The 15,096-nt window shown below is 34.9% G+C and overlaps 1 protein-coding gene across 1 annotated transcript; it reads left to right on the forward strand.

Annotated features, from left to right (window-relative positions):
• The first annotated feature begins 11,689 nt into the window (after positions 1-11,689).
• Positions 11,690-12,775, forward strand: LOC118730554 (E2F-associated phosphoprotein-like). The gene is given in 2 exon segments (XM_036458607.2): positions 11,690-12,098; positions 12,101-12,775. Coding segments are annotated over 2 exon segments (786 nt in total). The 5' UTR covers positions 11,690-11,704; the 3' UTR covers positions 12,493-12,775.
• The last annotated feature ends 2,321 nt before the right edge of the window (positions 12,776-15,096 follow it).

The following is a 15,096-nucleotide window of genomic DNA, read 5'->3' on the forward strand; positions in this document are numbered from 1 at the left end:
AAGAACAATGATCATTCTTATAGGAAACATTGTAAGAATTACCCCTAGATCTGGGGTTTGGTGACTTTTGAATGCTTTCAATGTGACAATTTCACTAGTCCACATCTTAATGCCAGCCTACCTTCCTCACCTCATTGCCAACACCCCCACGTATCCTTGGCATTCCTCCCAGGAAAACAATCATGCCCAAGCTTTACAGCCGCCATTTTCCCAACCAGCCTGCCCCTCACCACTATCTCACTCTGTTTGCATTCCTCTAAAAACTTCCTCACTCCTGAACTTCAAGTAAAACAGAGGGGTTGCTGCACATGAGGACTGTGTGGAAACTGCCTCCACAGGCTTACGATGGGATGATGACAGTAATAATACAATCAGATACTCAGCATTTCCTGCATGCCGATGTCCATTAGAAAAACTTACATGTACTAACTCACTCTGTCCTCACAACACCCTGTGGGATGAAGATTCCTGTGAGCCACAATTTATAAATGAGTATGAAGAGACAAGGAATGGTTAGGTCATTGCCCACAGTCACAGGCACCAGGCTTCCAGAGCTCACCCTGGTTCCCTAGTCTCTGGAAGTGCTTACACCCTGGCAGTAGGTGATAAGAAGCTATTTGTTTTTGTTTTTACATCATCAATTCTCCATAGAAAATATGTGGGATTTCTTTCATATACTGTATATTTTTTAAGTACCATAGTTTCTCTAATAGTGTGTTTTGAATATTTTCAGGTGATGGAAAATCTATCAAACAGAAGTAGATTTTTTCCCCCTTTTCTGAAGATATGAAAGAGAAATAATTCCACTTCTTTTTGTATATATTTATGTTTTATAAATGATTTTTTTCTTGAAGATGCTATTGAATATTATTTATGCTACTGCATTCCAGATAAAAAACTATATCTCTATGTACAGCAACATCTAAAATATAAACAATGTTTTCCAAAAACCATTTTAAGGGGTATCTCCATATATAGCAAAAATAAATAAAAAAGAATTTACTAAACTAAAAGTAGGAAGAAATTAAAATGGAAACCATTATGCCACAAATAACATGATTTAAAAAAAAATAAAAGTGTCAGATAAACATGGAACTGAGACCATGCTTACTAACTGTAACCTGACATACCAAGGAAGAATCCAAGCCACAAAGTGTGAAAACGGAAATAATGATGATGTAAATGTTTGTCATGAGTAAATAAATTATATAATGTAAAATTCAAAGTTTCCACATGGTAACCAGAAAAGAAGACCACACTGTTGAATTTCTCTCAAATAATTGAGATATTTATTTATTTATTTATTTATTTATTTATTTATTTATTTATTTTTAGTGTGTGGTAGAAACAATGAAGAAATAGATGTGCAGATCAGGCCAACCACTCAAAGTTGGCGGAAAGGTCCACCTGTACTTGAAATATATTTATACACCCAAAATTTCTCCTTTTCAGTCAAGGTAAGTATCACTATTGTTCTTTCTTAAATATTTAATTTTAAGACACAACTTTTTACCTTAAATTAGGTTAATTTTAATGACACTGTAACAAAGAGGAGACATACACATGTGCATATGACAAGAAACAACGTTTTCAAAAGATGATCAAGAACTGAGAAAAGGAAAAATTCCTTGTGACACCTATAAAATGTCTGAGTTATATAAGAGCTATGTTGCAGAAGCTATTAAATGTTATTTATGCCATTGCACTGCAGATAAATATTATTTTGCTATGCCAGTAGCTTTATTTACTAAAAAGTAAGCCAAATTAACACTTCCTTTTGAAATATTAAAGTAATTGAGCATTTTTTCTTGGATGGAGTCTACTGAATAATTGCTTCACATATCCACTTAATTTTGAATAGCTTTCAGAGCCTTACTTTCATGAGTTGTCTTAAATCTCAAAAAAGTTAATACCAATGACAACTGGCAAAACATATTTACAATACTTGACACAGAGCTAATAACTTCAGTTTATAAGGTATCCATACAAATTTAAAAAGAAAGGATGATTTAATCAATACAAAGATTGACCAAGGATAGAAATGTGTAATTCAGATACACACACACAGAGCCCATAAATTTATGAAATACTACTTATATTTATACAGTTTGTGTATAAAATTTATAAATAAATATAAATATTTAATTATTCATTACATTATACTATTATTAAGAATAGCAAAACAAAACAATGGATCTACATAAGAGTATTTTCTGGATGCTTAGTTAAATAAGTGATTAAATTCTATATAATGGAATATTCTGCAAATATTAGAATGAGAACTGATATGGAAAAATCTCTAAAATGCATTAAGTAAAAAAATGCAAATATCTAAGAAATATCATTGTGTGTTCACTTCTGTGCTTAGAAAAAAAATAGATGAAACATATACCTATCTATACATATACAAACTATGGTATGAAAACATGCTTTCATAGAAGACATCATAATATCTAATCTGTTATTTGAACACTTGTTTTTTCCAAAAAGAGTTTTGAAAACTCTAAGTGATATCAGGAGTTAAAAAGCATCGAACAGACTGTCTAACTACAGTGGGAACGCTGGCGAGGGTTGCGGGGAGGAAGAGATCAACCAAAGGACTTATATGCATGCATATAAGCATAACCAATGGGCACAAGACACTAGAGTGGGGGCAGGGTGAGGGCATGTGTTAGGGGGTAGGTCAATAAGGGGGGGGGGGAAGAGACATATGTACTACTATCTGTAATACTTTAAACAATAAAATAAAGTTAAAAGCAAATAAAATAAAGAAAATCTGACAAAAATAGTCTGGCTCTTTCAACAGGAGGCTTTTATTCAGCTAAATTGTGTTTACATGATACTGTATTATAAATAAAAAGACAGCAGTTATCATTAACTATCTGTGTCTTCTAAAATTTTGTACTTTTAAATCCTATTCCAAATATGATGATATTAGAACATGGGACCTTTGAGAGGTGGTTAGGTCATGAAGATAAACCCTCATGAGTGGGATGACCTAAGAGCTGAGAGCCCCCGGGGTCCTTTGGCCATGTGAGGACATCATGATTACACAGCTATCCTTGAATTTGGACATGGACTTGCAGCAGAACTGAACTATGGGCTGGCTACTTGACCCTGAACCTTCCATTCTCCCAAAACTCTGAGAAATAAACTTACATTATTTCTAAGAGCCACCCATCTATGGTATTCTGTTATTTCAGTATGAATGGACTAAGAAAGCAATACAAACAGATACAAGATCTGTAGGTCCAGGCACCATTTTCTAAGTTGGGAACTTAGGGACACAAGCAAAATGTGGCATCAACTAACTAGAGGCTTGGAGTAAGAAGCAATGTCCAGGCTTCAGTTTATTTAATTTTTCACTATAATTGAAGCTGATTAATGGTAATTCTTATAGTAATCACTGTGAGCTGGTTTAGTTTTGCAAATAAGAGGGAGTGGGGCCACCCTTGAAAGTGAACATGTTTGAGGCAGATAAAGATAAGCCAGAGAATGATCTCAGCACAAGAATGAATTTTTATACAAGTTCAGAGTCAGTAATTTTAAAGGCATACTTTATGAATAAGGGTGTTATATATAAGAAGCTTTACAGGGAGATAAGTTTGAACAGTGAAATGGAAGTGGACTAAGGGAGAGCTGTACTTCAAATTGACCTTATAATAGTAATATTATGGAACTTTTCAAATGACATAAATATTAAATATTACTAAATTAAACTTTTCATTAATGAACAGAAGGAAAAGAGGTTAAATAATGTACAGATTTATCACATTATAAGTATTTTTTCAGTCTGAGAATTTATCATCACAAGGGTTAAGACTGTCTTATTCAGCATTATATTTCCAGTCCAACTTTAGCATAATGCTTGTAGAAAGAGGTTACTAATTGATTGTTGAATTAATTTCTTCAAGCAACAACTAACTATGTATTGAATGCCTTCTATGTGCCACCTTCTCTTCTAAGATCTAGAGATAATACTCTAAGCAAAGCACATAAACTCTATGCTATTTAGAGATTATATTCTAGAAAAGAGGGTAAGAAAAAAATATATAATGACAGTAAAGATTCTTGAGAATGGCTTGGGAGAAATTAAAAGCAGAGAGGAGAGAGAGAGAGAGAGAGAGAGAGAGAGAGAGAGAGAGAGAGAGAGAGAGAGAGAGAGAGAGAGAGAGAGAGAGAGATCCTGTACGCAGACTTTTTTTCATTTTTCATTAAGTGATCAAGGAAACCCTCACTGATAAGGTTACATTAGACAAAAGAACTAAAAGTAAGTGACAAACACTGGAACAAACTTATTCCAGGCAGAAGAAATGGCCAAAGCTGAGGCTGGAGTATATTTGGCATGTTCAAGGAATAAGCTGCTGTAACTGGAGCCCCATGAATGAGAAGCAGAAGAATAAAACAAGTTCATAGAATTTCTGTGGGGCTGGATCATGCACAACTTGGGAGGCCACTATAAAGACTGGATCTTGAAATATTTATCTAAGGGCATAGAAACAGCTAGTGGAAAACCAGTACACTTGATTTTCTCTGTTGTCATTACATTAAGACAATCACACAAATAAATAGTAATACGATAAAAATAACATTTTAGAAATGTTTGTCAGATTCTTGAATATTTTCGGAAATGTTGATTGTAGTGATAAGTTTCAGATTTCAGTTGTTCTCTTTCTTTTCTCAGGAATGAACCATTTGTCTACTCATCTATTGCCTGGACCCCTACCCTCCATTCCCTGGAAGAATCCCAGTTTAGGCTTGCCTCCAGGATGAGTTAACTTCTTAGTTCTTAATCCCCCAAACCATTAGGGAAAGAATTGCTTCAAGGAAGTATAAATGAATCCCCAGGATACGCTATTAATATTTGGGTTTCCATTAAAATATTTAAAAACTACTCAATTTTAAAACAAGAAAAATATTAATATAAGTTTTGATTTTTGTTAGAAAGACAAAAACAAAGTAAAAATTATGTCTAGATTTTAAGACAACAGAGTATACACATTTTCTTCAAGGCTCTATAGTTTTCATGACCAGTTTAGCAATCATGCAAAGTACTTAGAAGAAATGATTATTATATCATCATAAGGATGTTAATAATACAAACAGCAAATTACAGCCATCTCTGAAATTATATGTATAATCCCTATTAAAAATTTACATGCCTTGGTCTCATTATGCTCCGAATAAAAACTCTTTTCCTACTATCAAAAGAAAATGCATTCAAAGCTAAAATTAGTCTTACCAAATTAAACACACACACACTTAGAATATCCCATAACCTACAAACTATATTTCACATTCAATATGCTTCGCCATTTAGGTGCACAATAAGAGAAACAATTCAGCTGCCACAAGAAAAACAGATGGTGAAAGGTACCTGCTGACCAAACAGGAGCAGCAGGGTGGAATGAGGGTGGGTCAGCTCATCTGGAAATGATGCTCGCAATTGTCTTTACACACATCAATTGTTTCTGATACCACTCTATGTCATGCCGTGCCAAGGGGCCGTATGGCTTTGCTTGAAACATTTAACATAAAACTGCTGAAATATAATTTTGGCCTCACATTCCAAAATGAGTTGCTAAATCCCCACAATAAGAAATTAATGTTGCCAGCATTATATTATTTTAATTAAGCATGCCTCCCTTCTCCAAAGATACAGGAACATTGTCGGATATATTTCCAATTTGTCTACTAATTTATAAAAGTAAAATGATACTACATTATTGTTATAAAGTTAATCAAGACTTTAATGGGACAGTTATGTTACTACCAAGGATTTTTTATTATTTTTTTCTTACTATAATGTATGTGTTCAATGAGCTGATTATGCAGTGTGACAATGATTTCACTAATTACAAAGTTATTACTGTATCTCTAATGGGAAGAAATTTCAGCTTTCTAAGTTGCAGATTTAAACATAGAGATATAATTCCTAGGGAAAATTAACAAACAAAAAATATTTTATAAAGCCATTAGAAATATTAATTATATTATATATCTATATCAATATGCCATTTTGTTCTGTCTTTTTTGTCACACAATGTAAATTTTGTTTTGCAAATATAATGATTTCAAGTGATTTATGCAATTATAACTGTAAAGAAGCACTTGCCTATAAAATATAACAATTAGGACTATGCTGCTATGGCTAATATATATATATAAGCCATCTAAAATAAAATATGGAAAATGTATTGTGTCTGTATTTCAGCAATGCATAGAAATTCCAATTAAATTAGAAAAATTTGACAAGCTTCATATTTTAGTGTTTGAATTTTACATGCCATATATTTCATAAGATAGCTAGAAAATGCATTTTTTTTTTCTAGAAAATCTTATTAAAGAAAAAAGCATTTGATAAGAGATTGTGGTGTATGGGATTTTTGCTATATTTAGTGTTCACAAATCACAGCAATTTAAGATAGTTCCAGTATAATGACGAAGGTTTGTTATGTAATTATAAGTTTATTGTCACTGACATACACAACTGGCACCATAGCAATGACTAAGTGCTTTGTCCATATTAGCTGTCCACATGATAGCAGGGTATTAATGTGCAAGTTGAGAAGCATCCAAATGCTTAAAATGTATCTGCCTCAACCTATCTTGATACCTAAAATACTAAATTTTAAAGTTAATCTATAGGTTTTGATCATCACCACAGAAAAGTCTGTTGTAAACAAATGACAAGTCAAAATCTAAGTAAGTTAGAGCCTCAGGATAAATCCTGGAATTCAGAGTATCTCTCTAAATTCTATTTTAAAATCTCAGTAAATTATCAGAAATAATAATAACTTATACTAATTACCAGAGTTCAATTGTTTAAAATAAAGTAAAAAAAATTTTAAAAAGTAAGAATGAAAAAGTGGAAGAGGAGGAGGTGGTGGTCTGGAAAATACAAAACTATACTTTAATGTAAAAACTTTGAGGTCAAGCAATTCATGAAATTAATTTCTCTATAGTACAAAGATGTCATAAATTTCTTAAAATTTATTAATGAAGATTTAGTAGTTAAAAATAAACAAAATGTGATTGAAAGACAATTTTAAAAATAATCTGGTAATTTAAAGCAAAAAAATACATGGCAATGCAATATTTGTTTCAAATTTAATATATATTTTTCATCTCACTATCCTGATCAAACTTAAAATGCAATTACCAAATGCAGGCTTTTGGTCCTGTTTTATTTACAAACTGGAATTTAAAAGATATAATCAATAAATATATTTTGAATGATAACTCTTATTTCAAGCATGATACTCTAAATGTAACACGGAAAAATAAAATGCATAAATCACACAATACTCTTCCTTGTGAATGTATTATTAACTGTTCTATTATATTATTGTATGATGATATGTACCTTAGATAAATTGTGCACTATATTTATTTATATTATTATATAGCTATTGCTATAGAAACTTCTAAGTGTATATATTTTACATTAGATTTGTAAGTCTGTTATACACCAAATTTTAAGTCTATATTATAAACTATTTACTGTCTGGTGTCCTGAATGTCCCACAAATGATCATGATTTGAATTATTATACTATTGAAGCAGTACATCAGCACAGTACTTTGACTTTGTTTAAGAAAGAAAAGGTATTTATTACTTTTTAAAAATTAAGCATAAGCTGTTATCCATGTGCATGGCACTAATTTTACAATATTATATCTAAGTCTCAAAATATTAAGAGAAATAACTAATAAATTATTCTCCAAAAGATGATCATTTTTGGTAAATTATCACTACCAGTTTCATGGATACATTATTTAGATCCTCCTTACCATTAATTTTATTTTATGTACTTGTTGTTTCCATGTTTTTACATGGTGAGGTTATATGCTCATAATGCATTTGTGATCATGCCCACTTAATTTTTCATTTTTATATTTGATATTTGTGTATCCTTTTCTTGTTATTAATTCTCACCTGAGCTGAGATATTTTTCCCATTAATTTTTAGAGAGAGGGGAAATGAGGGGAGGGAGGTAGAGAGAGAGAGGTCTTGCAACCCAAATAAGTGCCCCATAACTGGGAATCAAACTTTTGACACTTCGGTGCACAAGCCAATGTTCTAACCATCCAGACAGACAGGCCAGAGTGATATTTATGTATCTTGATTTATATTATTTGCACAAATATAATTGAGACAGTTTTATCCCCATTGAGAATGATACTCTTTGTTTTAGAAAAGCTTATCTTTGTTTTATTTTCAAGTTCACTTTTGGTTTTAATTTTATTATGATCCTAATACTAGTGTTGAATATAAAGCACTCATGGAATATATATATTTTTTATTTATTTATTTATTTATTTATTTATTTTTAATATATTTTATTGATTTTTTTACAGAGAGGAAGAGAGAGGGATAGAGAGGGATAGAGAGATAGAAAAATCGATGAGAGAGAATCATCGATCAGCTGCCTCTTGCAAATCTCCCACTGGGGATGTGCTTGCAACCAAGGTAAATGCCATTGACCGGAATCGAACCTGGGACCTTTCAGTCTGCAGGCTGACACTCTATCCACTGAGCCAAACCGGTTTCGGCGGAATATATATATATTTTTAAAAAATATTTTATTGACTTTTTACAGAGAGAAAGGGAAAGGGATAGAAAGTTAGAAACATCAATGGGAAAGCAATATGGATCAGTTGCCTCCCACTGAGGATGTGCCTGCAACCAAGGTAAATGCCCTTGACTAGAATTGAACCCGGGACCCCTCAGTCTGCAGGCCACTGCTCTTTCCACTGAGCCAAACCAGTTAGGGGACTCATAGGATATCTAAAAAGTACCTTATCTCACCCTCAACTGCCCTCCCCTGCCTGCCTGATTGCCCATAACTGCCTCTGTCTTAGCCCCCCCCACCATCTCTTTGTCCAGAAGGAAGTTGGACATCCAGAAGAAGGCCAGTTGACCCAGTCTAATTAGCATATTACCCTTTGATTAGTATAGATATATTATATAGGATAGGATTGCTTAATTGGGGGGGAAATCCTTTTTCAGCAGGAGGAGATGCTCTTGCAGACAAAAACATAATCCCTATACCTGGACTGATAGCCAGCCATATGCACTATACCGCCAAACTGGTCATTAAAAAGTTGAACTGCTTTCTTACACATTACACCAAACCGCTGTTGCCCTTAAAACCCTTCCTCAGTTCCCATTTTAGGTTCTGCCTTCGCAGTCACCCAGATTTAGTTCTGATTGGTCAGTTTCTATGCCAGTCAGCGTCTCTGAGCCTATCTCTGGGCCTGATCAGAGAGGCAGGGCTGATTAGCTGTCCTAAGGAGGCCTGGAGATAAAGGCATGGAGGCTGGTGAAGTCCGTGGAGAAAGAGAGAACCAAGAGATGATCAACAGCTGCCACAGATCAGACCCTGCCTCTGTCTCCAAGCCTCTCTCAAGGCATGGTCTGCAGCCCCCTTGGTAATCTGCGGTGTCACTGTGCCTACAGTGGCAGCAGTCAGTGCTGGGCTGCAGCAACCCAGCACTGACTGCAGGACTGATTGCCAATGTTCTTTGAGCCTCTGGTAGTTTTGGGCCCTGGATTTTTATATAAGAGAATTGTCAAAAATCAAAGACAAAACTAATTTTGAAAGCATCATGAGAAAACAAAGTCATCACATACAAGGAAACTTCTATAAAGATAGTTGCAAAAACCCTCAAAAGAACATTAGCAAACTTACTTCAACAGTACATTAAAGTGATCATACACCATGATCAAGTTGAACTTACCACTGTGATGCAAGCATGGCTTAACATATATAAATAAATAAATATGATACACTGCTTTAACAAAATGAAGGATAAAAATCATATTATTGTCTCAATAGATACAGTAAACGAACATTTGACAGAATTCAACATCCCTTCATGATAAATACTCTCAACAACATAGGTATAGAAGGAGTGTACCTCCACATAAAAAAGTCCATTTATTACAAGTTTATAGCTATACTCAATAATAAAAAAAAGATGAAACATTTCCTTTTCAAGATCAGGAACAAGACAAAGGGCCTGCTTTTACCACTTCTATTCATCATAGTATTGGAACTCCTATCCAGAGAAGTTAGGCAAGAAAAAGGCATGGAACTCAAATGAAAGGAAGAAATAAAATTGTCCATTTTCAGATGATTTGATCCTAAATAGAAACAATTGTACACTCCACAGACAGCAAAGCAAACATAAACAAATGAGACTATAACAAACAGATATAAGCAACAAAATGAAAAGGCAACTTACAGAATGAAATAAAATATTTGTAAATCATATATCTTTTGAGGTTAATATTCAAAATAAATATGAAATTCAAGTCAATCCAATTAAAAAATGCATAAAAACATATAAATACAATTCAACAAAGAAGACATAGAAATAGCCAACAAGTATTTAAAGGGATAATCAACACCACTAATTATAAGTAAAATGAAAATCAAAACCACATAATATCACCTCACATCTGTTAGAATGACTCTTATCAAAAAGTCAAAAGATAATAAGTTTTGGCTGGAATGTGGAAAAAAGGGAAACCTTTGCCCTGTTGATGGGAATGTAATTCAGTAGAGCCATTATGAAAAACATTACAGAGGTTCCTGAGAAAATAAAAAATAGAACTACTATATGATCAGCAATCACACTTCTGGATATATATCCAAAGAAAATGATATCACTATATGGAAGAGATATCTACTTACCCATGTTCATTGCAGTATTATTCATAATAGTCAAGATATGGAAACAACTTACGTGCCATTAAGAGATAAATATTTTTTTAATGTGAGATATAAATAGGTAGATAATAGAATATTATTATAGACTAGAGGCTTGGTGCATGAAAATTCATGCATTGGAGGGGGGTTCTTCAGCCTCACCTGCCCCCTCTCAGTCCAGGAGCCCTCAGGGATAGGAGGCGACCCAGGGATCAGGGGAAGGCGATGCCCCATAACACCTCTGCTGCTGCCACTGCCAGCAGCACAAGCCTTGGTATGCCCTGGTTGCCTGAGACTTGGGTGGCTTGGGCATCTGGGCAGCCATCACCTGAGGCTTGCCTACTCCTCATGCCAGCCCTGCATGGCTGGGGGAAGGGCTGAGGAGACTGGGGGACTCTGGAGGCAGGCACCCCGGTGGGGCTAAGGGGATTGGATGCTGCCATCTTGTGGTCGTGGGCACCACCATCTTTGAGGGCAGGGCAGTCAATTATCATACCCCTCCTTATCGGCTGTGGGTGCTACCATCTTTGAGGGCAGGGCACTCTATTAGCATAGTCCCTCCTTATTGGCTATGGGCGCCACCATTTTTGTGATAATGTGAGGGTTAGTTAGCATATTCTCTCTTTATTAGATAGGATGGCATGTATAACAGAGTATATATAGGATACATATATACTGAAAAAGTGGGTAAGATGTTGGAAATAGTAGAGAGTAATAGGTAATATCAATTAGTAAAACTGTGAGCTTGATATATGTTTTATTATTGTTTTATTCAATATAATAAAGATCAAATTTAAAATAAAAAACAAATATTTAGATGACAAGATATGTGTTGTATGGAAAATACATGTATCTGTTGATAGTTTTATATTTAACCAAATGAACACACAGCATCACAACTTTTAGAACATAATAATGCTTATTGGTGGAGTGCACACCGCCAGTGAGGTGGAGTGCGCACTGCCAGTGAAGGGACCCCCGGAGGAAATGTACTCTGGGACCGTCTTCGGACGGTGTGGGAGTGCGGAGGCTGACATGAACCGGCTCCAGGATGACTATGACTCCTACTCGGTTGAAGAGCCTAGCGATGAGGAGCCGGCTTTGAGCAGTTCTGAAGATGAAGTGGATGTGTTTTTACATGGAACTCCTGACCAAAAACCAAAACTCATCAGAGAATGTCTTACTGGAGAAAGTGAATCTAGTGAAGATGAATTTGAAAAAGAAATGGAAGCTGAATTAAATTCTACCGTAAAAACAATGGAGGTCAAATTATCCTCCCTGGAAACAGGTTCGTCTTCAGGAAATGGGAAAGTTGGAACAGTTTCCACAAAGTACTATGATGATATATATTTTGATTCTGATTCTGAGGATGAAGACAAAACCGATACCATGGTTTTGGAATACAGAGGCCACGCCAACAACAACAGCCTGTTCCAAATAGTGATGCTGTCCTGAATTGCCCTGCCTGTATGACCACACTGTGTCTTGATTGTCAAAGGCATGTATCATACAAAACTCAGTATAGAGCAATGTTTGTGATGAATTGTTCTGTCAACAAAGAGGAGGTTCTAAGATATAAAATCCCAGAGAACAGGAAGAAAAAGCGAGGCCATAAGAAGATGCAGGCTAACCAGGAAGATGTTGCAAGGCAGGCAGAGACAGAAGTGGGAGAGATCTATCACCCCGTTATGTGCATCGAATATTCCACCGAAGTGGCCGTCTATGACAAGGATGAAGTCTTCCACTTTCTCAATGTTTTGGCAAGCCATTCCTAAATAGCTAAGTTTGCATTAAAGTGCCCAATAGTGTATATAAGGCAAATATAACAGTTACTTTCCTCCTGCCTATTTATATTATTGTAAGTGACATTCTGAGTGGAAGGAGTGTTTTATTTTTGAAAGAGAATGGTTACCAACCTTCACTTTTCCCCTTTCTTTAAAAAATTTCCCCCCAGCTCTGTTGAGACTGATTATTCATTCCCTTTTTGACGGACCTTGGAAACTTGGGGCTTTTCATTTATTAAAGCTCTTTAGAATTAAAGTGTTCTGGAGTTGTAAGTAAAAAAAAAAAAAAAATAATAATAATAATGCTTATAACTTTTAATCTATCAATCTCATATATTGGGATTATATATACATGTTTATTATCAATTTTTCTTAAATAATAAAAAATTAAAATTCATGTGATTTTCCAAAAATTATAATGCATTAATTCTATTATAAAACTAATTGTGCTAAAATTATTAATGTAGTATTTACAATATAATATAAATGGAGAAATTATAAGCCATCCATAACAACATTACAAAATAAATTTTTAATAAACATGACAATTTCATAAAAATAAATTAATAAAAAAACAGGATTAAAATACTATAGGGGGAGGAGCATGAAAATAAAAGGTGGGTTCAGTGTTAATTTTTTAAAATATATTTTTATTGATTTCAAAGAGGAAGAGAGAGATAGAAACAACAGTGATGAGAGAGAATCATTGATAGGCTGTCTCCTGCATGCCCCCAACTGGGGATGGACCCAGCAACCCACACATGTGCCTTTGACTGAAATCAAACCTGAGAACCTTCAGTACGCAGGCCAATCAATGCTCTATCCACTGAGCCAAACCAGCGAGGGTGGTACCATTTTAATTTTAAGGAGTTTCATGTTATTACGTTTTAATAAAATGAGTACATTTCTAAAAATAAATGATACTGTGTTTGTCCAAGTTCTCTAAGGAAACAGAGAGATTTTAAAAATGGCTCTCACAACTATGGCTACTGACAAATCCAAATCTGGAGGTGGGCCATTAGTCTGGAGACCCAAGAGAGCTGATGCTCTAATTTGAGTCTAAAGTCAGTCCAGGAAGGTCTGACATTGCAGATCAAGTCCAAAGGCAGTTAGCCAGATAATTCTCTCTTGCTTAGGGGAAGCCAGTATTCAGGCCTCAACCAACTAGACAAGGCTCACCCATATCATCAAAGCAATCTGCTTAACTTAAAATTCACCAATTTAAGTGTTAATCTCACCCAAAACATTCCCAATGAATTACCAAGAACAATGTTTGACCAAATATCTAGGCACCCTGTGGTCCAGCATAGTAGACCCATCACTGCTACTACCGTGTTTCCCGGAAAATAAGACATCCTCCGAAAATAAGACCTAGCACATGGAAAGATAAGACATCTGAAAAAAAGACCTAGTGCAACTTTGGGAGAAAAAATTAATATAAGACACTGTCTTATTTTCAGGGAAACAGGGTACTTGGCCAGGAAAACACATCCATCTATCACCTGAATAATAGGGGAGCAGAATTAAAGCTTCTCTATGGTGGTCACCTTGTGAAAGGTCAGAGCTGAGAAGAAAATCAGATCTGTGTAAGGATTCCAATATTGAAAAATAAAATATTAGTAAAAATATTTGTCAAGATCTTAAATGGTATCCCAATTTAAGGTGTCTTTTCATGGAAAAGGATGGAGAATGATAGATGGTCAGAGAGAACACATCACTGTTGTCACGGGGGACACTTTGAAAGGTAGACATTCTTCTGTCACTGGAAAATTAGATGATGGCTCTGAGGAAGGTGAGGTTTGATCTAAGACCACCACCAATGTCTGAATTTTCTTTCTTGCTTTTTCAGAAAAGAATAATCTAAAGGGAAAAGTGGTTATGTGATCAATTTTGGGAAGTCAGAGGATGCTGAAGTGAAAGTTTACATGTTATAAGTGAATATTCCCCTCACTCATTAATGCACAATAGTTTTGTATATTATTACTTTTTCTGTCCACATAAGGCCCACTAAATCATTTTATCTGGCCCTGTCAAGGTACTAGGGGTAAACTAATTAAATAATTGACCAAATATAGTAGGCTAATTTTTAAGTTCATAATTCTGTATGGCCTGTGAATAATGTTATAAATATTCAAATAACCCTTGGCAGAAAAAAAAATGTTCCTTAATCCTGCATTAAAGAATGAAGAAGATTACTGACTTACAATCAATAAGATGGTGATTCATTTCATACTTTGTTTTTCAATTGTAATAAAAGTCAACCATTACATTTATTTAGACCCAAAATAGTTTTCTTCCTTTTATCTATCTTCTTATGATGGACTAGAGGCCTGGTGCACAAATTCATGCACCAGTGAAGTCCCTTGGCCTGGCCTGTGGGATAGGGCTGAAAAAAACCTCTCTGACATCCCCTAAGAAGTCCAGGATTGCGAGAGGGTGCAGGCCCCACCAATGCATGCTCAGGGCCAGTGAGAGACGAGGTAAGTTGGCCAGCCAGGGAAGGACCGTGGGAGGGCTCCAGGGTGTATCTAGCCTGTCTTGCTCAGTCCCAATCAACCACACCCCAGCAGCAAGCTAAGCTACCAGTTGGAGCAT

This window comes from Pipistrellus kuhlii, unplaced genomic scaffold (genome assembly GCF_014108245.1).
Source record: "Pipistrellus kuhlii isolate mPipKuh1 unplaced genomic scaffold, mPipKuh1.p scaffold_m20_p_3, whole genome shotgun sequence".
Taxonomy (NCBI): domain Eukaryota; kingdom Metazoa; phylum Chordata; class Mammalia; order Chiroptera; family Vespertilionidae; genus Pipistrellus; species Pipistrellus kuhlii.